Source organism: Sebastes umbrosus, chromosome 5 (genome assembly GCF_015220745.1).
Source record: "Sebastes umbrosus isolate fSebUmb1 chromosome 5, fSebUmb1.pri, whole genome shotgun sequence".
Lineage (NCBI taxonomy): Eukaryota > Metazoa > Chordata > Actinopteri > Perciformes > Sebastidae > Sebastes > Sebastes umbrosus.
In genome coordinates, this window is record NC_051273.1 from 27,582,663 (window position 1) to 27,610,377 (window position 27,715).

At 42.4% G+C, this 27,715-nt stretch overlaps 1 protein-coding gene and 1 long non-coding RNA gene across 2 annotated transcripts in view; one reads left to right on the plus strand and one right to left on the minus strand.

Moving 5' to 3' along the window:
• LOC119488296 (insulin-like growth factor-binding protein 3) overlaps positions 1-3,915 on the minus strand; it is a 26,556-nt gene extending 22,641 nt beyond the window's left edge. Inside the window, exon 1 of the mRNA XM_037769821.1 lies at positions 3,374-3,915. Within this exon, the coding sequence (XP_037625749.1) occupies positions 3,374-3,737 (364 nt within the window). The 5' untranslated portion in view covers positions 3,738-3,915. The remainder of the gene's footprint in view (positions 1-3,373) is intronic.
• Positions 1-26,516, plus strand: part of LOC119488297 — a 27,645-nt gene extending 1,129 nt beyond the window's left edge. Inside the window, exons 2-3 of the long non-coding RNA XR_005206923.1 lie at positions 4,221-4,347; positions 25,840-26,516. This is a non-coding gene — a long non-coding RNA (uncharacterized LOC119488297). The remainder of the gene's footprint in view (positions 1-4,220; positions 4,348-25,839) is intronic.
• Positions 26,517-27,715: the final 1,199 nt, after the last annotated feature.

Here is a 27,715-nt window from a genome sequence, read left to right on the forward strand (position 1 = left end):
ACTGATTGGACATCCACATAAAAGGTGGTGAGTTTTCCCTTTAAGGCTTTTATTAGGAGATCTTACGATAAAACTCCCATGTGGTGCAAAAACAGGGGAATCAGCTCCTAAATATCATCAATTTTTCCCCTAACTTACTTCTCAGCCAAAGCTTTACTTTACTATTCTGATAAAACATTTTAATGCCAGCAGTGTCTGCTTTTCTGGACCGCCTAAGAGAGGCCTGTTTAAAAGAGACGAAATAAAGTTAGCTCATTGCCTTGTGGGTTGTTTTGGAGCCAGAGCTGAAGCCAAGTAATAAACAGAAACATGACGATTTCATATCCACAAATTTCCACAGCATGCAGACCAAGAGATAGAGTCACAGAGAGGAACTGAGTGTAAACAAGACTTTTTAAGGACGCTGTGAAGAAGAAAATGTTGTGTATGTGTTTATGTGTGTAGCGTGGGGGGGAGTAGGGGTTTGGGGCTAAAAGAGTAGGCGGAGCTTAGGGCAGTAAGAGGTAAAGTGGGCGATGAGGGAGCAGATATATTAATAGCCTGTGGTGCTGGCAAAGATTCCTGTCAAATCGTTAAAGACAGAGTGGGGACCATCTGACTGAGACGAAGACATGAGGGGGGCTCCAAACACTCCTCCCTAATATAGGAGAGGACCAAACTACCCGCCATGTGCCACCCGGTCGGCCACACCACCACAAAGCCACAGTCGGAGGAGCTAACTGAGCTTGGAGACGTCCCGAGAGAGGCAGAGGGACGATGGGAACACACATGCGGCGGCTCATACACACACACACACACACCCAGACACAGTTTTAAACCGTTAACTCGAAGCAGATTTTGTGTTCGAGAGCTGCGGTGAGGGCGGCGGACGGGCATGTAGGGGTGTAGCTCGTGTGGGCAGGCAGGCTGGCAGCCCACCCTTTCTCTGTGACCACCTGATCAATTAGTGACGTGATGGGGCTCCACAGTCTCCCAGGCTATCCAGAACTTCCAGAATAACAACATTGATGTCAACAACAGCATCAACTGGAACCAACAGATGCTCTTTGACCTGATACAGCCTCTGCATGTTTTTTTTTCCTGAACTCTGCATGCAAAAATGTCTGTAAATATCCATAACCAAGGACAGAAATATGGAGCCCTTTTTAAAGATTCCTGCAAGCATTAATTTTTATTGTCAATATAAACTTTTATATAAACCTTTCTAGGAAGTCTGGGGCATTTTATATAAACACATTACGCAATATGTTTGTATAATGGCACAGGGGTAAACAGTACAAACTGCGGTGAGGATAGCTTGTTAATGTCTGGGAGGAGAGGCTGCTCTGGAGCTGCGGACTGATGGTGGTGGAAACCACTGGCCTGCTTTTACGCACTCTGTCCAACAGGGGCGCTTGGAATCATTTCTCACAAAGTGGAGATACTGGAAATAAGCATGCATTGATAACCTGTCTCAGTGCTGTTATTTATTGTGTTCTGCTTTACTAGCCTGAGGAGTGCTATAAGATAGGATCTCTTTGCTCCCACATTGCAAATAATGTTGTTTTGTCTTAAATCAGAGACTGCAAATAGAGATAAACAGATATAAAATGACACAGGAAGAGAAGTAAAGAGAGAAATATACAGGCCAAGTGACAGGAAGTGAAAAAGTAAGACGACGAGTGTGTGTGTGCACGCTGGTGGATGCATAAGCGTGTGTGTGTGTGTGTGTGTGACAATGTGACTGCTGAGTGCTTGCACACCACACATTACTGTGGCCAAAACCAAATAACCAGGAAGAAGAAAACACACACAGAGGCTCCTGGAGGCCTGACGTCAGCAGTGCTCTAAACGCACAACAGTGTGTATTCACATGTAGGTGGCATGTGTGCCGTTTCAACAGTGTGAGCAGCATGCATGCATCCATTCACACAAAACACCATGCAGATGTAAGGTCTCTCAGTATTAGCACAGGCACTTGCATGCAACAGGGAAATATGCAGTTTGGGCTCATTGATAATGACTTGTGAGTGAGTGTAGGGAACTTAGAGAGAAATGATTCCCCCCCCCCCCTTTGCCACACACCCAAGATGTTTTGGCCCACATCCTGGACCAGGAAAGCAGCAGTGCATATTTTCATGCTGTGTACAAAAATCCATGAGCTTTACTTGAGGGAAAATAAGGACATTACAGAAGACAAGGACATGGTCTGCGCTCAGCCTCAGCTAAATACTGTATACTTACAGCATGTATGTGGCATTCCTTAACTATTGGTTTGAGGGAGCCAGGCTGTGTGTGTGTGTGTATGATTGTGGGTGTATGTGTGTGTGTTTGGGAGAAAGAGAGAAGGAGCAGTGTTGTGCTTTCCTTAAAAACAAACAATCAAAACCACCAAAAGGACAATCTTTTAATTCCTTAAATTGAATTTTGCATTTTTACGCACGGACGGTCCAAAGCTGTGCGCGCATGGAAAAAAAAGTGGCCGCCTGGTGAGAAAGCGAGGATTAATTGCTGCGTAAAGCTCCAACCCCATAGCTGGTGTTATCCACTCAAACTTTCAGGAAAGCCTATATGGGATTTGTTTAACCCAGGCGAACACATACATCACTGCGCAATGTCAAAAAAAAAACACGACTAAAATGTGTTTTACATTGTGGCAGGCTGCAAAAACAGCCCACAGAATACATTTTATAGAATAGAATACATGCCTTATATATATATTCAGTAGATCATAATTTTCTCATCCACTATCAATACCAAGCACTTGATCGTTTTTTTTTTCCCACGAGCAGGGAACTCCCAGCAGCACAGAGCAGCACCTCATGGAGGAGAGCGCCTGTCAAAGCCACTAAATAACAACAACAACACGCACGCATACATTTCAGACCTTCTGCTATGTTATGAACCATCCAGACCTCTCAGGTTCATCTAGATCAGGTCTGCTTTAGTGTCCCCATGCAGAGTCAGAACTAAACATGCAGAAGAAGCAGCGTTGAGTTTTGATGCACCAAATATCTGGAACAAGCTCCCAGAAACCTGCAGGACCAACTCCAACTCTGAGTTCTTTTAAATCAAAGCTTAACACTTTCCTGTTTGCTGCTGCAGATAATGATCTTATATACTGCACTAGAGCTTTTACTCCTGTGTGTTATATTCTATTTTAGCTTCTATCCTATAGCTTTTATTTTTGTTTTTATTTTCTAATCTTTAATGTTTTTATAACTGTTTTAATTATGTCTTAATGTTCTTTTGCACTTGTTCTTGGATGTTTATGTAAAGCACTTTGAATTGCCCTGTTGCTGAAATGTGCTCTACAAATAAAGCTGCCTTGCCTTGCACCAACAAAAAAAAAGCAATTGATGGTCCACAAATGAGAAACCACTAGCGTCTTTACCTTGTTTTTGCGCCGGTATGAGAATGCTGTGGAGCTTTTTGGCCACGGCGCTGGAGCACACTCCCCGTCCCTCCAGCAGAGCCTGCAGCGGTCGGCTCTCCGCCGGCTGGTGCTGGCAGGTCAAGCCGGAGCCGCAGCGCGCCGTGTACACTCCACACGCCAGTCCTTCACCGAGGGCGCACGTCATGCAGCAGCCGCAGCCCGGCTCCCTCACCCGCTCGGCGCAGTCCTTGGGCAGCGGCTTGCACTGCAGAAGCGCTCCGGCGTCGCACGGCTCGCATCGGACCACCGGCCCCACGGTGCCGGCGAGCCGGGCGAACGCAGCCAGCGCGGCGGCGAGACAAAGCACGCAGAGACCGGGCATTCTGCCTGATTTAAGCTGGTCACACAAAAGGGACAGTATGTGAGTTGTCACGTAGGCTTAAAGGGGACTCTCTGTGACACAGCGAGCCGGCTAGCCTTCTCCATCTGTATTTTCTTTTACGCGAACTTCTCGTTTTATACAGGCGGAAAAAAAAGAGAGCCAACAAGTCACACCCTCCTCCGTATGAATAATGTAAACGGAGAGCCCCGATATGAGGGGACCGCTACATCCAGTCTGAAAGAGAGAGAGAGAGAGCTGCCCAAACCTTCAACGCTTTTAATCCCTTAAAATAATTTATTGAAGGGCTGTTCATCTTTCATGCTCACCCTGTTCTGACAAAAAGGTGTTTATTTCCATCTGGAAATTTGGCCTCTTGTCAAAATGACAGGCAAGTAAAGTGAGCTGCAGATGGCATGTATAGCATGAATGTGTTGGTTATATTTCTCTTCACTTTCAGTAATATTTAATTTATATGTTATACAGATAAGATGCACAGATTTGCCACCAGAAGAGAAATATGCTGCACCAGGGAAGATTTCCTCTGTGTTGACTGTTCCCAAACCTGTGGAGGTTTCCACACCACTGGCCACATCCCCTGCTGACATCAAAGGTATGTGAGCTGAATGCCATTGGTGGTACCCCCCACATGCAATACTGATAAAACATTCCTCATGGGCAGGTGTGTAGGTGGCCTTCATATTAACCCACTAAAACAATAATTTCTTTGCATATAACTTGTGCATGTGTGTGTGCGACCACATGCTTGGTTGGTGGGTGCAGCCAGAGAGGTATTGCTTTACAGTTGTAGAAGCTGCAGTTTTTTGGATGCACATGTCAAGTCAGAGCACCAGCCGCAGCTACCCCTCGCACGTGCAGGCCATGGCTGCATACCTGACCCTTCCGCCCAAGTAGTTTCAGCAGCGGTGCTCACCTTTCACACACCCTGAGCAGACCTGGTGATCTGGCACTTTGCATCGCCCACCCCCCCTCTCCGCCTTCCCTCCCACGAGTCCCACAGGCAAGCATCCAGACCCCCTGCACCTTCCCTCCTGTATGCCCCCCTCGACCCCACAGGATTTTCAAATTATTAGAAAGAAAATGTTCAGATTCTGCAGGCTCAGCATCGCCCCCCTGTCCAGCATATCCTCCTGTTCTGCAATAACAAACGCGAGAGGGGGGTACACACTGAGAAAATAAAGCAATCAGTATCGGCCATTGTGTGATTTCCACCACAGAAGCAGAAAAAGTGTTGAGACTGCATTATGAAAAACAAGCAGAGGGTAAGGAAACACCCCCGGAATAGCAAGAAAACGTCTCCAGCTAAGATTAGTTTTCTTATTACTTGACTTTTTTTTTCTCCTTCTGCATTTTTTCACGTCTGAAATATTCAGCTTCTGACCTTTGGCTTGTTTATTGTCTGCCCTTCCGTCCAGGTTATGATTTACCTAAAGCGTCCTTACCGTTAACACTAATCCAGCAAAAAGACACTTTTGGGAAATTGTGCACCCCTTTGTGTGAATATACAGTGCGATCACAGTTTGTTTTGTCATACCGTAAAGGTGGCAGGGTTCATCCTGATGTGCTGTGATTGTTTTCCTGGCTGAAGATAGCTGCTAAACCGGTCCTCAGACAATATATAAACAGCCTAAATGGATATGGCATTCTCAAGTTCATTTTTGCTTGATCAGATTTCATGCAATGCAGAAGAGATAGCATGTGGTAAAAGTCAACCAATGGTGACAAAACATGACATTAATCACCTTGTCCTGCACATCCATAGTTTCACATGGGACATGAACCTCCTGGGTGAAAGTCCCGTATTTGTTTGACCCATCCTCCCCAAGCGTACTGTCAAGCACATTATATTACGTCAGTTGCTCTGACCGTCTAATAATGACAGAATGGAGATAGTTGAAAGCCTGGTGCATCGCATACAGATGCTAAAGGGTGCATCCGTGCAGCTGTATCAGTACGGGTTGTCAGGACAGTTTGGGTATGATAAAAAGATGAAATGAAATCTGCTGGCACATGTTCAACCCGTCTGTGTTGCAGTCTCAGCGAACCGCAATAAGAGATACTATTCGTCTTACTCAACGATCTTGTCTTCATCTTGCGTGTGCACCTTTGTCTTTCACCCCCTCTGTCTTCTTCCCATCGAGGAAACTGATATTCTCCAGTTATTAATCTCCTCTTCGTTGCAGCGTCTCTCTCCCAGTCAACATTCCTCTGCATTACATTCCCACAATGCAGCACATTTCAGGCCATAAATCATTAATTGGAAACCCAAAGTCGGTGACGGTCCTCAGTAACACTGGCACAATGCACTTTATAATTTGAGGTTTTGTGGGAACGAAAGGATCTGTACAGATTTATTTGTTTCCTTCCGCCACAAGCGATTCGAGCTGCAAATTTTCTTGCTGTCAACATATGCTGTATTCATATGTGAGCTATACCATCAGCACGCGCCGCTCTCACTGACCACATTATGACCCGCATTATCCCTTCATACAGAAAACAGGCCTTTTACATGCTACGCGCCATGCATCATGATGACAGCACTGTTATTTAGTGTTTTGCAAGTTGGACAACTTTCAAGTTTACCACAATGCGCTACAGTTGGTCTACAGTGTGCTTAAAGTAGACATTGTTTTGGTGTGACGTGTGATAGACTAAGCAATTAAATGACAATTAAAGTTTATCACAATTTGGATCTTGTTTTTGTTGTTTTGGGCATCATTACTATTTTTGAGCCCAAAATATCTTAACTCAAGGTCTTCTAGCATTTTACAGAGCTTTCAACTACATCTTACGGTCTTCATCCATGGACAAAGCTTGCACTGTTGTCATGGAAATGGCTTAATTATAATCTTGTCGCCTAAGTGAAGCCGCCCACACATGATCAGCGGTAAAATCGCTCTGCTCTGGTTGTGCCGTTATTTTCCTGTGGGGAGAGCAGTGCCGCCCGACTAGGCAGAAGCGCTGGCCTTGGCGTGGCGCACCGCTCCAAATTGCCACCGACCACTGCGCTAAAAGTTCATTATTTCAACTTTGACCTTGGTTGCCACTGACCTTTCAAAGTGCAACCAATGAGATAACAGCTGAAACTGTTGTTGTTGCCTAGAAACAGTGAATGGCATTCTTTGTGCTCTTTTTGGTGACATATTATACCTTTACATTCTCTGCGGCCTACCTTGTGGTGAGTGACGAGCAAATTTCTTATCACGTGAAGGCAGCTTAAGACCCAGACATCTAAGCAAACTCCATCTGCTGACAGACACTGTGACGTGAGGTTGTAAACACAAGAAAAAAGCCAGTAAGTGGACATTAAGTTAAGATTCTTGGTCCAATTTTCATCAATGATACGTAATTATGACAGTGATGTCGGAACATGGTGTTACGACTAAAAGGACGTTTTATGAAACCTCTTTATTTGGAGGTAAAACTGAAAAGTGTGTGCAACCAACAAGTCAACAAAATTCCTCAGTGCACAGGAAAACTGTTTGCACAACTACGCTAGACGACAAAGTTGAAGCAGGAAGTGGCTTTGTAAACTTTGATGGATATTTACAATGAACAAGGTTTTTGAAAAATCGTCGACTGCTCCCTCGCATGTTTTTTTTTAAAAATATTTCCATACAGGATTCAGCACATTCCAGCGGGGCTGACAGATTTGAAATTAATTAAACATTCCTTTAAGCAGCCAAACGAAGGCCTTTCTTATCAATCCATTCCAGCTTGGTAAACATCCTCATAACACAGCCCAAATTTTTCAAGATAGTCTGCTTTATGTCTCGCTGCTATATTGTACACAGTTGGGTTGCTTTTTCCTATCAGGAGAATGATTAAAATGTAATTTAGTTGAATGATGTTGACCGTGGCTTACGGGGGGAAAAACGCATAAATAATGTGTACTGCCAGCTTCGTGTTGAGGAAAATCATTTGGAGCTCCTTAACTCAGCCGGGCTGCTGACAGCGAGGACAGGCCTCGTCCGTCATGGGGGAACATGATGATCGGCTAATGAAGCTGACTTATTTCTGAAGGCTGATACAGTAATTGCATCTGGGATATATTGAGGCATTTAAATGGCAAGACTGTGCGGCATGTAGTAAAATCTGGTAAAATTGCAGTACAAAAATATAGAGATAAGTTGATGGACATCTGCTAGGTCCATCATAATCAGAATTGACATATAGCATTACCACCTAATGTTTTAAACTGCTTTTTGACTTTAGTAGAGCAACGAAGATGGGATATAACCATATGTAGGATGCCAACTTGGGTGGTAGACATCTGCCATGTTAACCACCATCCTCAGACCCCATTAATTTGGCTGTTTTGAGGTTAGGACTGACAGTTGAATCATTTTCCAGAAAGTTCAAGGCCTGTAGTTGTTGTTGTTGTAACTGTGTCTGAAATGGTTAGAATTCCCCTTTAGGTTTTCTGTGGATATGAAGCAGGTAAACAACTGTGTCAATACAGTCCTGTTTAGTTTTTATGTGTTTTCCGAACTTGGGTAAACCTGAAAGTTTCCACATTTTCCACGACCATCATAGTGACTTGGGGTATGCACTTTCTTGGAAAGCACAGGACTGACTTTTGAGTAAAAGTTCCAGAGAGTATAAATGTTCTCATTATGACATTTGAGACAGCACAAGCTCACAGTTGTCGCCCTTTTTCGAGAGATAATGGTGCAGCTTTTATTGAAATCTATTAAATGCCACACACACTTTTAAAACTAGCCGCTCTTTATTGATTGCTGTTAAAGGGGAGGGGCGGGGGGCTGCTCTACAGGAATGAACTCATCCTGTTATATCTGTTTTCAATAAATTGATGGAATGAACATGGCCTGACCGCTCCCCGTCACTGTCTGCATGACATGGTTATAGAGAAACATCTGGAGGCAGGCGGAGGAAGATCGAGAGAGGAATGCGTAGAGCTAAAAAGGTGAAGAGAGATAAAACAAGTTAACTAGGTTTTTAATCAAGACAGCTGCATGTGGGAGCAAAGAGAAGCGAAGAGGTTAGGGTTCGAGCATGTGTTATGATGTGTTTGTGGTGAAGTCTGTGCCGTTTGTTTGGGCTGCAGTTAGATATGCCTGGCGGCTCTCGGCAGGAGGTCTGAGTCCTGCCAAGCAGAGGCTCCCTCTAATTGGTCAAACAGGCAGTGTGGCACCGTGGATTGAACTCGTGCCCAGAGGCCAGGTACGGCATACTTAGCAGCATACCGAGGAAAGATCACAGTCATGTGCTTTCAGTCGCTTCACTGTCTTTAGGTCAGCAGTCCTCCCACGGCTGGCCCGGGCGTAGGAGGAGGCTGCTTTGGGAAGGAGATACAAGGCTAGACAATCTCGCCCGGCGCTCTCAGGTTGACCAACTCAAGTGACACTTTCCTGAGAGTGGGCCAATTCCAGGCTGCTAAGAGGATCAGTTTCCCCTTCCTGTCCTGACACACATACTCAGCTAGCGCCACTCAGTACTCTTCAGGCTCGCTGCTCACCAGGCACAGGCACAGCCGCTTCAGACTCTCTTCCGCGCTTTCTAAAAGACATGTGGCCCCGCAGTGTGGACGGGATCAGAGAGTGTTTCGCTGCAAAGACAAAGTCCTCACTAAGAGGATTGAGATCTTAAACCTGACTCTCACAAAGTCTAACTGTAACCACAGGTGTGCAGCAGGAAAAAGGTCAGAATAGATCCATCGATCCCAGGCCGGGTCATGGTGGCTATATGACTAGAATAGAGTTGAATAGAAATGACTATCCAAGGAATGCATTGAGATTGAAATAAAAAAAAAAAACTGAAGGAAGAAGAGCAGACAGAGAAAAAAGCATGACACAGTGGGGGAGAGAGACACAGAGAGGTGTCTAATCTTGGATCTTGGAGTGGCAAGGCTTGCACCCAGCATGTCACATGTATTGATGTTACCTTCGGAGAGCTGGGTGTGTGCTCCAAGTCTCAATAGATCCGGTATTGGGGATTTAAAGGGGTGTTAAAAGGGAGTTTCTTCTTGCCACTGTCACAGAAGAATGCATGCTCATGGGGGATCTCTTGTTGGATACGGTATAGACCTACTCTATATGAAAAGCGTCATGAGATAACTTCTCTCATGATTTGACACTATATATAATAAAATGAATTGAATAGTGCATAGACTGTATATAAGAAGTGGATGTAGTCACCGTAACGTCACCCATTGGTTTGTGGGCTGCCGTTTTGAAGCCTCGAGTTCAGCATTTTGTCCGTCACCATCTTGGTCTTTTGCAACCAGAAGTGACATGAGAGGGTGGAGCTTAGTACAACCGAACTCTGATTAAGACATTTTCAGGCAACCAAAATGTTACAATTATCTTTCATGAACTGAAAACACACTGTGAAAGGGTTAAAGTTCTAAGACGAAAATGTGGACAACTGCCTTGTCAATCACAAGGTAGCCACGCCATAATCAAATGTTTTCGCCGCAACACTGGATCTGGTTTGAATGTAGCCTAAGTCTAAGAGATACCTGGTTAACTTCTGGAATAATACAAAATACAGACAGCAGCAGCCAGACCTGGCATATCTACACATCTTGAGTATTTAATTATCGGGTCTATGTACTGAAAGGACTTGAACTCAGTTAGAAAACACTAATAACACACAAAAGAAAAATGTTCAAATGTTGCTTCATTTTAATGGTCAGCATTCAAAGACCTGAAAGATGTTTGATGGTGAAGACTTATTTTCGACTTGCCCACCAAGGACTTGTGACTTGACATTGACTTGCTCCAAAAGGCCTAAAAACATCTCTGCAATTACATATCTCAATATCAATATGTTATTTTGGCATTTGGATGTGACCCTTTGATATGCACTTGCATGATTCTTGCAATTTTGGTTTGTATCCACATGGTTCAATGCACGTATTTGTGAGTTGCTTTGGATAAAAGCGTCAGCTAAATAAATGTAATGTAATGTAAAAAAAAATGTATTACAGGGAGATGATGAAAAGCAAAGGGAGCTTATGGATTTGAAATCAAAAGATGAAAGCTAGAATAAAACAACCTCTCTCTTTCTCCCTGATAAAGGGACAGGTGTGAGCGCTGCAGAGGGCTCTGCCAAAAAGGCCAGAGTACAGCCCATTATGTATGAATGTAAGCCCTGTATATTTTGACACATGTTGGAGCCTGACCTGACACTGAGCAGGTGTGTGCCAGAATGGGCTAAAAGGCAGCATGTCCTGCACACCAGCTGCAGAGTGGCTCTGGCTGAACCCTGCCGCCTGCTAAACCTGCGCGCCTGACGTGCTGTTTGGATTGCGGGTGACTGATTAGGTCGTGATGTGGAGCCCTTCAACCACAGCGCGTCTTAGCTGCTGCACTCAGGCGGCTAACAGCTGCTCCGAGCGGCACCTCGCCATGGCCTAATGGATGGCTTCTGTGGCGTACATGTGCAGCGGCTGACAGGCTGTATAGGAACATTTAGGTGTGGCCGTGATGTTCGACATGTAAGATGGAGCCCAATTTATCAGATCCTGCTGTTAAAGCAATACGTTATGAACATTTTCCTTAATCGGTTCATCTATAAATTGTGAATAGTGGGTGCCCATAACAAGTAACAAGAGCCTGAGATTGTTTGTTTTACCCAACTAACTACAAAACTCAAAGCATATTATTCTCTGTACAATGGTGCAAAACAGACTAATGTCTAGTTCACACTACACGACTTTCATAGTCGTCAGATCATTGTACTGTTCACACTACACGACTTTAAAAGTCATCAGATCGCTGTTGCTGTGTTGTAATTGGGAGTCTTGAAATCGTTTTACGTTTTCATACTACAAGACTGACTGGCGACAGGGGGTCACACACTACAAGATCTTTCACCAGGAGGAATCCTGAAGAGGTCAACAAACTACTTTTTGTGACGAAAACACACAAGAAATACACAGTGAATGACGGGATACCACGCGCGAGACACATTGCAAATGTTGACGTTAGCACGTGTGCACAAAATAGCCTGTTTCCACCGGTGTCCACATGTCTTTTTACTATTTAATCCTCTAGGTGCAATAACAACTTTGCTCTGTGTTGCAAATGCAACACATACAGTAAGTTCCTATTGTTACAGGCGACATCTCCTCCCTCAGGTCTCCCCTTAACCTGTGTCTTACGCTCTCATTGGCTGTGGCTTGTGGCCGGAGTCCCGACAGATCCAGATATTTAGCATGCTAGGTATCTGGAATGTGTGTGCGAGGCATCGGCTCGCGTCTTTGAGCAGTTCACAAATGACACTCGAACGCCTATGTGTGAGCGGCAAGCCAACGCCGATTTGCCTCCGATCTGGGACTTTTGTCGGGGGACTCCAAAAACGTATAAAATCGTTTAGTTTTCTGTTGATCAACCAATTCATGAATCAACAAATAACCTCAGCGCTAGTTTTGAGCATTCAATTCTCAAGCCTTATGGATTTGAAAAGTGTGTAGCCTTAGTCTCAGAGTCATGTAATAAAAAAAAAAAGAAAATAATCCAAAGAAATTTTTCAAATTACTCCTGCAACTAATCAAATCAAATCAATTTATTTTTGTATAGCGTCAAATCACAACAGAAGTTATCTCAAGACGCTTTATATATAGAGCAGGTCTATGACCGTACACCATAGTTTAGAGACCCAACAGGATCCACCAAGCGCACTGTGGCCAGGAAAAACTCCCCGATTACTGGGAAGAAACCTGGAGCAGAACCGGGCGCAGGGCGGGCGGCCATCTGCCGAGACCGGCTGGGGGGATAGATAGATAGAGAGAGAGTGAGAGAGAGAGAGAGAGAGAGAGATAGAGAGAGGGAGAGAGAGAGAGAGAGAGAGAGAAGCAGCCACAATAGTAGCCTAGCAGCTGTAATAGCTAATACAAGAAGTGTTATTCTCCAGGCTGCCGCATTGTCACTAGGTGTTAGAAATCCCTCGTTAGCATTGGTAGTCCCTCGTACAGACGTAGTTAATTAAGGATGGTAGCAGTTGGTGTCGAGCAGGCACCGACGCGGTAGCAGATGCAGCCACAATACCGGAGACCACCAAGATCCAGGTGAAACCCTGCTCCAAGTGTACCCCTGCTCCAGGTACAACCTCGCTCCCGGTGTGATCCCGCTCCAGGTATGACCTCGCTCCAGGTGTGACCCCGCTCCACGGTTAGCTGCGAGACAAGGAGGCACAAGGACTCCCGGGAAGGAATGAAGTTAGTAACAACATGGACATGGGACATGAGTATATACAGAAGGAGAGGGGAGCTCAGTGTGTCATATGAAGTGCCTTATGACAGTGTGTCATAGGAAGTCCCCCAGCAGTCTATGCCTATAGCAGCTTAAGTATAAGCGTTATCAAAGAGGAAAGTCTTTAGCCTACTCTTAAATGTAGAGACGGTGTCTGCCTCCCGGACTGAAACTGGGAGCTGGTTCCAGAGAAGAGGAGCTTGATAGCTGAAGGCTCTCGCTCCCATTCTACTTTTGGAGACTCTAGGAACCTCAAGTAACCCTGCATTCTGTGAGCGCAGTGCTCTAGTGGGGTAGTAGGGTACTATGAGCTCTTTAAGATATGATGGGGCCTGACCGTTTAGCGCTTTGTAGGTGAGGAGGACGATTTTAAAATCTATTCTGGATTTTACAGGCAGCCAGTGCAGAGAAGCTAATACAGGCGTAATATGATCTCTTTTTCTAGTTCTAGTCAGTACACGTGCTGCAGCATTCTGGATCAACTGGAGAGTCTTAAGAGACTTATTGGAGCAGCCTGATAATAAGGAATTGCAGTAATCGAGTCTAGAGGTAACAAGTGCATGGACTAATTTTTCTGCATCATTTTGACACAGGATGTGCCTGATCTTTGCAATGTTACGTAGATGAAAGAAGGCAGTCCGTGAGGTTTGTTTTATGTGAGAGTTAAAGGACATATCCTGATCGAAGACAACTCCCAGATTCCTTACGGTGGTGCTGGAGGCCAGGGCAATGCCATCTAAAGTAACTATATCATTAGATAATTTGTTTCGGAGGTGCTCAGGGCCTAGTACAATAACTTCAGTTTTGTCTGAGTTTAACATCAGGAAATCGCAGGTCATCCAGGTTTTTATGTCCTTAAGGCATGCTTGAAGTTTAGTTAACTGGTTTGTTTCGTCTGGCTTGATCGATAGATATAATTGGGTATCATCTGCATAACAATGAAAGTTTATGGAGTGTTTCCTAATAACATTGCCTAGGGGAAGCATATATAAGGTAAATAGAATTGGTTCAAGTACAGAACCCTGTGGAACTCCGTGACTAACTTTGGCGTGCATGGAGGACTCATCGTTGACATGTACAAACTGAGATCGATCTGATAAATAGGACTTAAACCAACTTAGTGCAGTTCCTTTAATGCCAATTAAATGTTCCAGTCTTTGTAATAGGATGTCATGGTCAATGGTGTCGAAAGCAGCACTGAGATCTAGCAAGACAAGTACAGAGACAAGTCCTTTGTCTGATGCCATTAGAAGGTCATTTGTAATTTTCACTAATGCTGTCTCTGTGCTATGGTACACTCTAAATCCTGACTGATAATCTTCGAATAAATGATTGTTCTGTAGAAAGTCACACAGCTGACTGGCAACTACTTTCTCGAGTATTTTGGAGGTAAAGGGAAGGTTAGATATAGGTCTATAGTTGGCTAGGACCTCTGGATCGAGAGTGGGCTTTTTAAGAAGAGGTTTAATTACAGCTACTTTAAAGGACTGTGGTACATAGCCTGTTAGTAAAGACACATTGATCATATCCAGTAAAGAGGTGCTAACTAAAGGTAAAACTTCTTTAAGCAGTCTAGTTGGAATAGGGTCTAGGAGACAGGTAGATGATTTAGATGAAGAGATCAGTGAAGTCAGTTTGTGGAGATCAATAGGAGAAAAGCAGTCTAAATATATATCAGGTTGTACAGCTGTTTCTAAGGTTCCTAAGTTTGAGGATAAATTGGTACCAGTTGACGGTAGGAGGTGATTAATTTTGTCTCTAATAGTTATGATTTTATCATTAAAGAAACTCATGAAGTCACTACTACTGAGGGTTGTAGGAATACATGGCTCAATAGAGCTGTGACTTTCTGTCAGCCTGGCTACAGTGCTGAATAGAAACCTAGGGTTGTTCTTATTTTTCTCTATTAATGATGAGTAATGGGCTGCTCTGGCATCACAGAGAGCCTTCCTATATGTTTTAAGACTATCTTGCCAGACTAAATGAGATTCTTCCTGTTTGGTGGAACGCCATATCCTTTCCAGTTTCCTCGATGCTTGCTTTAATTTGCGTGTTTGAGGGTTATACCATGGAGCTGACTTCCTTTGTTTTATTAACTTCTTTTTTAGAGGGACAACAGAATCAAGTGTAACTCGCAGTGAGTCTGTAGCACTATCTACAAGATGATCAATTTGGGTAGGGCTAAAATTAACATACGGGTCCTCTGTTATATTGAGACATGGTATTGAATTTAATGCTGATGGAATCGCTTCCTTAAATTTAGCTACAACACTATCGGATAGACATCTAGTGTACACACTTTTGTCTGATGGTGTATAGTCTAGTAATAAGAATTCAAAAGTGATTAAATAATAGTCTGATAAAAGAGAGTTCTGTGGAAAAACAATTAAATGTTCAATTTTAACGCCATATGACATAACAAGGTCGAGGGTGTGGTTAAAGCGGTGAGTGGGTTTATGCACGTTCTGCGAGAAACCAATTGAATCTAATAAAGAGATAAACGCAGTACTGAGGCTATCATTATCAACGTCCACATGAATATTAAAATCACCTACTATAATGACTTTATCTGTTTTCAGGACTAAGCTTGATAGAAACTCTGAGAATTCAGATAGAAATTCAGAATATGGACCTGGAGCGCGGTACACTATAACAAATAAAATTGGCTGTAGTGTTTTCCAGGTTGGGTGTGAAAGACTAAGAACAAGGCTTTCAAATGAGTTATAATTTAGTTTAGTTTTTGGGTTTATTAATAGGCTTGAGTCGAAGATGGCTGCAACTCCACCTCCTCGGCCGGTGTCTCGAGGAATGTGAGTATTAATATGACTCGGGGGAGTCGATTCGTTTAGGCTGACATATTCTTCCTGACACAGCCAGGTTTCAGTAACACAAAATAAATCCAGTTCTTCACTGTCTCTCTATATGTCCAGTTTATTCCAAACACTTATATTTTTGCCTAAAATGACTAAACACACAGCTTCTGCTTTGTCACTAGCAAGGTTAGTCATTTATCTCTGTTGATCACAGCTATGCTTGATAACTTTGGTCGAGCTTTATTTTGGCAGTATATTGTACATGTTTGGAACATACTGCTTTTAATCACAGTAAACAGCTAACCAAGCCAGTGATAAATTGGGAGCTCTCTATTTAGCTTTATTTTGTCAACAATCAAAGCATTTGGAACATACTGAACATGCAACATGGATAAAAGATAAGTAGAAACTTTTCAAAGTCGCCATTTGGGTGAGTGTTTGACACCCCAAAAATTGGTTTTCAGTTGATCATTCCTTTAAATTACCCAATGTATGTGTGTGCTTCCCGTATGTGCAAACAAATGTGACTGTGCTCCTCACATCAGTGATTCTGTAAAGGGCATGTTGAGCTCTGCAGATTGTTTAAGTGAAGGGAGAGGGTGAGGGTGTGTGGGGGAAGAAATTAATGGCTCCCCCCTGCTTATCGCTTAGCAGAGAAGCTGAGTGAGGCGGCAGTGGTGTGGCGGCGGCGGCGGCGGTGGTGGGGGTGAGTGGCAGTAAAGTAGGTTGGTAAAGTAAATACACAGTGCTCCTCTTTCAGCAGTGGAAAAAGAGAGAAGAATGAAAATGTAATCTCACTCCATGCTTTTAAATCGGTCTCCCCAGCGAGACCTTGAGAACAACACGTTTCCCATCAAGCGGCAGATTAATCTTGTGTAACTCATGCACAGTCACATCCCGGTCCTCTCACAGTGCCGGGAAGGCTGTGTGGGAGTCCAGCGGAGCAGGGATGACAGGGGGGAGACGGGAGGAAGGGCTCCGTGCGTGCATCATATCATCTGATTTGTGGGGAGTATAAGGGGTGGGGGTGGAGAGCAATAATAAAGATGCCGGGAGTGAAAGCAATATCAGCGTCTGCTTGAGCCAACATCTCTCTGAAGCGCTGCCTTCTATAGGTCATGTTTCCATACCACCTGCTCTGCATTACAAGGCTGCAGAACTGCTGACAACGAAATCTCTCGGCTGGTGTTCACTAGGGGTGGGGAAAAAAATCAATTCACCTATGTATCGCAATTTTTTTTATTTTTTTTTTTACGATTTTGAAAACGATTTTTTAAGTCCAGAATCGATATATTTTCTGAATTTGAGTCTATGCGGAGGTAAAAGGAAGTTACCGCTTTTATTGTTGTAGTCAGAGTAACGTGACGTCATATCCGTTCTGTATCCGTCAACCAAAACAAACAGTAGCCGGCTGGCTGGCCGTAGCGAGCAGAAACTGGCAGATACGACAGCAGACAGCAGAAAACAGCAGAGGGGTCGGCGTGGATATGACCTGCACCCTCCCATTTTAAATCTAAAGTGGTAAACACTACACATACAGTAAAGCATGGAAACACTTTGGGTTTCACACATTGCCAGGAAAAGCAGAGCTAGACATCACGGCTAAAGCTGGATGCTAACTCTGTCATGGACAGGAAACGTTATCGTATTGCGGTAACGTGCGGTCAAGCCAGTCGTCACTCATCTCCGTGGTCAAATCAGCCAATGCTACAACTGTAGAGCACCCATAAACTGACATTTCTGTTAAATACATTCAAATGGCCCCGATGGAGCTGACCATTGATGTATAAAGAGAATGGAGCTGACGGTAAAAGCTAATGAACGGACTTGGCAAAGTTAGCGCAAGTATACACATGTGACTATGTCCAGTTTTCAAAACAAAGGAAACTGTATTTACAACATACATATATGGAAAAAAGATTGATTTAATTATATTCACCAGAAGTATAAAACATTACATGTCCCTTATAAATTAACATGAAAATACCACTAAATCATGAGGGAAATGTCTTTATTCTTTCATTTTTGGGTTGCTGGAAAAAATAATAATAAAAAATGTCTGACAATTAATGATATATTTGACTTCAGGACATCCCTGACTACATGCTGAAAATCAAACATTTTTACTGTATTAATTTAGATAGTTTCCAAAGTAAAAGTCCCTAGAAGTGTATGATTACATTTTTTCCCATGGTCTAGTGTTAAAAGAGAAAAACGCAATAAATTGTAATATCGAATCGCAATACTTTTAGAATCGCAATACATATCAAATCTTCACCCAAGTATCGTGATAGTATTGAATTGGGAGATAAATGTATCGTCCCAGCCCTAGTGTTCACACAAACCTTGTGGAAACTGAATACATTTCTGATGGAGATATCGATGCATACAGATCAAACTAACTTGTGCAGATGATAAAACGATTAGATTTTAGTAGCAAAACTATCAGTACGACTGCGTGACAATGAATTGTATTACCAAAAGAAAACAGTTGAGATTAATGTTCTAGTAAAAAATACCCCGTGCATTTTGAAGTCTCAACAATGCTGAAGTGCTGCTGTTGACATTTCAATCCTCCTAAATCATCAAGTGGGAGAATATACTGCATCTGACACCACAAAAACGTCCAGCTTATCCTGTTTGTAATTGCCACGAAGACATTTTTTTTCCCCACTTGGCAGTTTGTAGTTAAAGTAAATCTGATGTCACGTTCATGTGATATCTGAATGATTGACTTTTTGTCCGGTTTGTGGTCTGCCTTTCGTGCTGTGCTGTTGAAAATGAGCTGATATAATGGACAATTTTATGCCCAATCATGCTGACATTTCAACACTAAGATCACAGTACATTAACATCCACCATCAGTACCAAAACTTCACGTTCACAAGTCCACTGGAAGGGACATTGTCATTGCAAAAAAAAAAAAATCACTTCCAAGGACCACACCATCAATGCGTTTAATGATTTATTAAAGAAAAATTCGATTGATGTACGAGGGTTGAACTGCTTGTAGCTCATCCTCTTGGCTGAATGCGTTGTGGGGAAGCTTCGACAGGGAATCCGTCACAGCACCCGGGTGGTCGTGTCTAGAAGGTAACCCGTAAATTGCAAACATCTGATCTGAGATCTGCAAAAACTCTCACAAGACCGACGACCTAACCTAACTTTAACTATTTGAGATCAGTGCCTAACCATAACAATCTCGCGTGCGATTCCGTAGTTTGCTGGTTCCCTTCTAGACACGACCCGTCCGGGCACAACGAAACCCCTCAGGACTCTATGAGCTTCAATTAAAAGAGGATTTCTTTCGATTTTTTTTTTTATAAATCCGTATTTAATTTCAGTTAGTGTTAAATTATATATTGAATGGCATTAAATATATCACATAGTAGTTTATTGCCGAGAAAAATCTGGAAATTGGTTGTACTAAAGCTCACTTTGCAATGAGTTGTTATTCAGTTAAAAAGTATAGTTTTATAGTGTGCTTCAAACAAACAAAATTGTACGATGTGTACAACATACGTACGAATCATACACTTTGAACTTTGTGCTGTTGTGTGTCTTTGTAGTCGTACAATTGGGAATAAGGGCACGTCCTTTGGGACAGTCTCTCCTTGAAGTACTTCATGGTGTTCCCCTCGGTCATATTCCTGGAAATTGACAGGAGTAGTTGTATGAAGAATAAATATGAGCGACTGAGGAAAGCAGCCCAACATCTAATTTCAGCCTCATTTGAAAGAGCGCTTTTCGGCAACACCTGTGTTTACAGGTTCAAAAATGAGTGAAAATGAATTGGCCACTGGGGGCAGCAAACACACAGTCAAATGGGACAGCTGTTACCTTCCACATTATGTGAAATTACAGCTGCAAGGGTTTATCGATTAGTTGTCAACTATTAAATTTTAATAATCAGTTAATCTGTTTGAGTAATTATTTTTTTTTTCTTTTAAAGTCAAAATTCTCTGATTCCAGCTTTTTAAATGTGATTATTATCTGGTTTCTCTACTCCTGGCAGTAAAGTGAATATCTTTGAGTTGTGGACAAAACAAGACATTTCAGGATGTCATGTTGGGCTGTGGGAAACACTGATCGACATTTTCCACTATTTCAGACATTTTCCAGAAAGAATAATAATTTTATTTTATTTCATTTTAAAGAAGAGACCAAATACATTAATCAAGAAAATAATCAACATATTAATCGACAGTGAAGGTAATTGTTAGTTGCATCCCTATGTGAAATGTACACATGCTCTGGTTTCTGGCTTCACGTCCAGTACGCGTGCATTCAATTTAAACGACTTACAATTGATCCGATTCAAATTGGAAATAAGACCCGATTAAAAAATAGTCTGTTGCATTAAAAAAGGCAGAATAAAATGTCGTGATTGGAGCTGAGGTGACACAAAGACAACTACTTTGCAGTATGAAAAACCTGATTTCTTATTTTCGTGCTGAACAACTGGTGCATGTCAGATTCATATTTCCTGACCATATAGTCTAATGTATTTTTGCCACGACCACCTGTGAAATTCCTCATGCGAACTTTATTTCTGACACAAAATATTTGGGAGCTACTTGACATAATGAAGAAGAGAAAGTGAGCGAGAGAGAGAGAAAAAAAACACACTGTCATGCACGCTTACACACACAGACACACACACACACACACACACACACACATACATATCCTTTCTCGGAAAGCCACAAGTTTCTAATTATATCCTGGGTTTCAAATAAAAAGCGTTTACAGCCAATTCGTTTGCGTAAATGCCATTCCTGTCTGTGTGGAGCGATGTAACCATTTCTACCCCCGAGACAATAAATAGTTTATTGCTTTTATTTGTCATGGCTTTATGTTGTATTGCCAAGCCCTCAAAAGAATAGAAAAAAAGCATATTTTCCCACTAATGACTGTGTGTGATTTATAGAGTCTGCCTTTGACATGGGGGTGTCTGTGCTTTCAAACGGAGCATAATTAGACCTCTGGAGCTGCATGCAGCGCAAAACACATTGGACTGAAACGCTGTGCTTCCCAGAGAGAGACTCTGCAGTGCGGTTTGGGTACGATGCTGAACGGTCGGTGCATGAGAAAAAACGCCTGGAGGTTTCCCTTCCAAACGTGCGCACAGATACGCGCACAGAGGTCAATGATATCTGAAACAAACATAATGATTGGCTTTGACACACTTTCAGAATCAGATACAAGGGGAGAAGAAAGAGCATATAGATTGGCTCAGTGGGGATCCAAAGAGTTAGTCAAGCATGAGCTGTTCCCTGCCGAGCGGAGAAAGAGCGGATTCCCCTCCCTCCTTCGTCCTCGCTGACCCTGAATGCTCACTGAGTGATTTTAACAGGTCACAAAGGAGCAGGAGTTCACACTTTTTCTACACCCATCAACCCCTCTCCTCTCCCCCTCCTTCTCCTCTTCCTCTTCTCTCCTTCTTCCTGTCTCTCTTTGCCTTTTTCCTGCCTCTCTTTCCGTCTCTGTTGCGGATGAAAAAGAGTAAGAAGACGTTGCTGTTTTGGGTGTCCCAGTCAAGTGATTTCTAATGACACACTGCTCTCGTCCCCACAACATGTATTTTAGAGTAAATGAATCAGGCAGTACATGGCCTCATTAAGTTGAAAGTGCCGCTCTCTGCCCGCAAAAGTACATGGTGCTTTGGAGCCGGGCCGTTCACACCGAGAGGCAGAGCTGCAACGTCAACAGAACACACGTGCGAATAGAGATTGTCTGTGTCTGTGTGTGTGTGTGTGTGTGTGTGTGTGTGTGTGTTTGGTGTTGTACTCACTGGAGATGATGGATGTGTGTGTGAGTACTGGACAAGAGGGTTAAGTAACCGAGAAGTATCTTTGGATTTTCACTTTAACACTTTAATACTTTACTCACTTTAGCTCCCCATTCTAAACCAAAGCAACTTCTTCAAGCCGACGTGAAGCAGTCGGTCCGCCGTCGAGCGTTTGTCGACCGTCACTTGAAGTTTTTGTGGTGTCTCTGACGATTTTGGTTGTAGCTGGCCCTCACCGCTTGCTGATTTACTCATTTTGTGTGGTTTCTATTTTGTTCCTCTGACGTTTCATTTCTTTTTTTCCGCTGGCAAAAGGCCTTGGGCTGAATAAACAACACAAAAAAACAAAGCAAAATTTTCAAAAATGTTTTTATCAAACATATTCTTCAATCAACATTTTTAACTAATTAATAGAGTTTGTTAATGTTTCTTGGATTTCAAAGACAGACACAGTCAGCTGGCCATGGGCTGTTTTCTGTGCAGTGTCTTCAAGTGCAGCTCTTAACTTAAGACATGAGACATTTGATACTCCTTTTGGTCAACCTTTATCAGCACTTCGTCTTTGAGTTGTGTCACAGCCCGTACAGGGGTCTAACAATCGTTTCACTAGTGCTATAACCATGACCTGAAACTTATTTTACACTTTAAGTTAATTTTCTTCCATTGTACACATGTAACTGCAGTGATTGTGTGTTTGGCTCTAATCACTGTCAAAACGTAAATGACCTTCGCTCAAACAGTGGGTAACCTCTGGGTCTGTGCAATGCTGAAGTGCCTTAAACTTGCATTCTTTCTAATAGGCAGCAGGGGGCGACTCCTCTGGTTGCAATAAGAAGTCTGATTGTATAGAAATCTATGAGAAAATGACCCTACTTCTCACTTGATTTATTACCTCAGTAAACATTGTAAACATGTGTTTGTGGTCTCAATCGCTAGTTTCAAGACTTCTTCAATACAGCATGATGTTCATTTAGTAAATTATGGTCCCATTTAGAGTCAAATAGACCATAAAGCAGGGTATGCTTGTGATTGACAGGTCACTACCACTGTGTTGTCTGGTCTGGGAGTTTTCCGTGTTTTCATCATAGAACTTAAACCCTATCATAGTGTGTTTTCAGTTCATAAAAGTTAATTGTAACCTTTTTGGTCGCCTAAAAATGTCTCATTCAGCGTTCAGCTGTACTTAGCTCCTCCCTCTCGAGTCACTTCTGGTTGCAAAAAACCAAGATGGTGACGGCCAAAAACCAAAATGGCGATGGCCAAAATGCCGAACTCGAGGCTTCAAAACGGCAGTCCACAAACCAATTGGTGACTTCATGGTGACTACTTCCACTTCTTATATACAGTCTATGCACTCAATACTGTGCTTGAATACATCCTGCATAGAAACTTTTTCAAATAAATACATAAATAGAATAAAAATAAATAATTTTCTTCATTTCATAGACTATAATTAACTTTAATCACCTATTATTATTATTGTCAATCGGTTTAATTTAATCATGATTATTCGCATGATTGTCCATAGTTAATCGCTATTACTCGCAAATGAATCATATCTTTTTTATGAGTTCAGAATGTACCTTAAAGGGAGATTTGTCAAATATTTAATACTCTTATCAACATTGGAGTGGGCAAATATGCTGCTTTATGCAAATGTATGTATATATTTATAATGGAAATCAATTAACAACACAAAACAATGACAAATATTGTCTAGAAACCCTCAAGCCTCGGACACACCAGGAACGTCAGGAGTGCGTGGCGGCTGCGTCGCTGCGTAATTCACATGTTGGGCGTTCACACCAGCTGCATTTCAGCTGCGTGTCTGCTGCGTTTCTGCTGCTGCAGCTGCTGCTGTCAGCCCTTTCTTTCTACATAGAGTTTGCCTTTTAATGGCCATTTAATTTCATAATAAATATCATTATATTTATTTTAGACTGAGAAAGGTTAAGAAACATGTGGTAATTTATAAATAATAGTAATAATCCACAATTAAAACTCCGTCATTCATGGAGCTCTCCAAGTCACTGCATGTTCTAGAACACTGTCCGGCACATATTTCAGAATAAAAGCCTTGTGTTAACAAATGAAGGAATTCTGTCCACAGAAAAAACCCTTGAGGGCTTTTATTTCGAAATGAAAGCAGGAAGTGTTGATTTAAAAATAACTCTTTACTTTTTTTTCATCTCCGTAACATATTCTACAGATAGACATCGAAACTGTAGTAATCTTGCTGGTATGATGTCAATATACAGTCAATAGATCACCTTCACTGTCCGTAACATATTCTACAGATTTCTAGACATTGAAACTGTAGTAATGTAGCTGATATGATGTTAATATACAGTCAATAGATCACTTTATCTGTCTGTTGCTGCTGTGAGACGCGCGCGGCACACGTCAAAAATAGGCGAGACCTCTATTCTCTAGAAGAGACGCATCTAAGACGCGTGTGTGACGTGCACACCGAAATAAAAAACAACAGGTAATGCAGCAGCCACGCGCTCCTGACGTTCCTGGTGTGTCCGGGCTGTCACAGGTACTGCATTTAGCATAAAAAATATGCGCAACATGTCAAACAGCAGCCCAAGATGCAACAACAGCTGTCAGTGTGTCAGTGTGCTGACTTGACTATGACTTGCCCCAAACTGCATGTGATTATCATAAAGTGGTCATGTCTGTAAAGGGGAGACTCGTGGGTACCCATAGAACCCATTTTCATTCACATATCTTGAGGTCAGAAGTTAAGGGACCCCTTTGAAAATGGCCATGCCAGTTTTTCCTCGCCAAAATTTAGTGTAAGTTTGGAGCGTTATTTAGCCTCCTTCTCGACAAGCTAGTATGACATGGTTGGTACCAATGGATTCCTTAGGTTTTTATAGTTTCATATGATACCAGTATCTTTACTCTAGCTTTACAACTGAAAATCATAAGTTGCATTATTGTGTTAAAGAAATTAGTGGCGTTAAAACAAATTTGCATTAACGCTTCAACTTTGACAGCCCCACCTAATATGAAAATACCTGTAATTGGAAAACCCTGACATGACTCAAATATTACTCATTATCAGTACATACCTGCATATAGTTTGAGTTTTATTATTTGATCATGTTATTAGAGAACTGAGGTGACAGGTTCCCCCCCGACATATAGGTGCCCTTTGTGTGTGCGCGTGTGTGCGTGTGTGTGTGTGTGTGTGTGCGTGTGTATGTGTGTGTGTGTGTGTGTGTGCGTGCGTGCGTGCGTGCCTGCCTGCGTGCGTGCGAGTCAGTGCAGAAGGGGATAAACAATACATCAGGTCTGACTAACACAGATGTCTGAATGTGATAAAACATCATCTATGTTGTGCAAGAAACCACAAATTCGGCAGAATCAGGGTGTAATTAAAGACGTTTCACGTCACCCAGACGCACACGGACACAAATTAATATACCCCCCCAAACAGGTGGAGAAGTCATTGTGTTCATTTCCCGTCAAGGTGTGTCGAAACAATATAATTTACAAGGTACTTTCGCTTTATTGGGCTTAATTTTGCTGACAAAAAAGACGAGAGAGAGGAGAAAGGACGTCATATAATGGCGTTTGTGAGCCAGATTGAAACCTGAGACATCACAAACCTGCAGTTTATGCCTCAGCATTGCTTTGTAATGATCCTATCTGTCCAATAATGATTCAGTGTTTATGACGCCAAGAGTACGCAAACAGCTCATGTGGCATTCGATCCTCAAACTGCCTTATGATAAATCTAATCTGCAATAAACCACAAATAAGCGAGAGGAATTATAGGAGAGAAAGAGGAACAATTTATTGCATTGACACATTTCAACTGCCCATTAGCGGTGGTGTTGCTGATTGTGAGGACAGATTGATAACATTGATTTTGCAGCGTGTCACAGTCACCTGACTGGCGAGGACTGGTGGAGACAGATCAGGAGGTTTCAGCAGCCAATCACAGCTCAGCCGTGCAGTCTGTCAATCATCGCGCCACAACCAATGGCTTGCTCTGCAGCTGGGCTGAAGCCCTGCCTCCTGAGCTGTGCAGTCAAAGGGTTAAAAAGAAATGAATTATGGTCAAATCATCTGTTAGCTTGATTGAACAAACAGCCAGGCTTATTTTACTCCTCTGTTCCGTCCCCCACAGTGCAACGCAGAGGATGGACTAATGTTTCAACTGTCACCATGCGTCTTAGATTATCTAGCTTAATATTAGGTGTTGCATTTATTTGTTAATTTGATCTTTTTTCCCTTTATTTAACCAGGATGGTCATATGAGATCCACCAGATCTCTTTCTTGACAGTCCACCACCAGAGTGATGTTACATGAACCAATACAGACACTAAATGAAGAAGAGGGAGAAGAAAAGAGGAAACAAATATTTAAAGAAGAATTAATGGCAGACAGGAATGACAGAAAAATGTATATTCAAATTTCTTTTATTTGACCATACATTTTCATCAAGATAGTCTGTTAGATGTAAATCACTTGACATGAAGTGATACAGAGACAAAATAAAGATGAGGAAGCAAAAAAAGAGGAAAAGTTCAGAAAAGAATAGAATGGAAATCAATGGCAACCCGAATTGTAGGAAAAAGGAAATTCAAGTTCTGCATTTATTTATTTGACCATAAATTTAATGGTCCAAGAACCAACACTAACTGCAAATGAAGAAGAGGAAGAAAAGGAAGAACAATGAAAGAGGAAAAAAAAGAATCAAATAAAAACCTATGGCTGCCTGGAATGGTTGGAAAGTTGCATTTGAATTTGTAAAACATATATGTATTTATTTATTAAACCATAAATTTAAACTGGAAGGTCTCTTAAAATGTAGATCCCTTTTAAGCAGAGTCCTGCCAATACAGATACTATTAAGAAGAAAATAAAATAAAGGAGGAAATAAACATAAATGCATGAAATTAATGGAAAACAATGGCTGCCTACAAGGGTAGAAAATGTAGTTTCAAATTTCTAAAACACAGTAGCATTAATTTATGTAATCGTAAATTTAACTATGGTGGTCTCTTGAAATCTCTCTGGCTAAAATGGCAGCATGATTATATTTCACAAACTAAAACAAACAGAACCACACTTAAAAAAAAAAGAGTAAGGAAATATAATAAGTAGATTAATGCATTTAAAACGTATTAAAACACACCATTTCCACAAAAAATAAAACCATAGTTGCATTGTACCAGCTTTGTACTGATACAAAGGGAAGGGCTCTCCATGCATCTCCCAGTTTGTGGCTCCAGCTCTCCCAGTGCGAGGACAATCTGATAGTATGATGCAACTCCTCAGCGCTCTTACATCAGGCGCAGGCCCCTACCTGGACTGTGTGGCCATTAAAGGGTTAACCCCCCCTCTCGCCTGAGCATATACATGCAATAATACGCAGATCATTAAACACAAGTTAGCCACTCGCGCAGTTAGTCCACATCCCCGCTAATCCTGCAGCCTTCTTTGCATGTCTTTATTTTAATACCCCCCGTCCCCTCCTCTCTCCGGCTCCACCACCCCCACCTCTAACCTAAGTGGCAGGTGGGACATAAAATGTTGGGAGGTCTCGAGCTCAGGACATCAAAAGGATGCATCATGGGTGAGTCACCCCCACCGGCTCCAGATCGCTGGCCTGCATCATGAAAACAGAGGGGCTGTGCATAAAACACTCGTTGGCGGCGAGGAGAATGGAAAGTGGGACACGATGGGTCACAGAGGAATGTAATCAAAGCGCATTTTATTATGTTCCGCAGCAGGACCACAGGACACTGCGGCCCTTACCTCACATGTCATTCCACTCAGTCACTGTATGGGTGATGCATGCCTGCTTTGATTTTGGAGTGTGTGTGTGTGTGTGTGTTCAGATGAGTGTGCACGCATTCCTCTCATTCGTTACATGAGTGCGCTGCATGCCTGCATGCTTTTGAGGGTTTTTCGGTGAGAGAATGCCTGGACTGTTGTTTGTAGCGTTTTTCATACCCTAAAGGACCACACCAGCGTGTTTAAACTCTTTAACTGCTAATACAGAGCCACGGTTAAAGTGAAACTTCGTGGTTCACACTAAAGATGAATGGTAAATATTTTGAAAGATACGTTTTTAGTGGCCTTTAAAGAACACCATTTCCCAAGAGCCCAAGGTT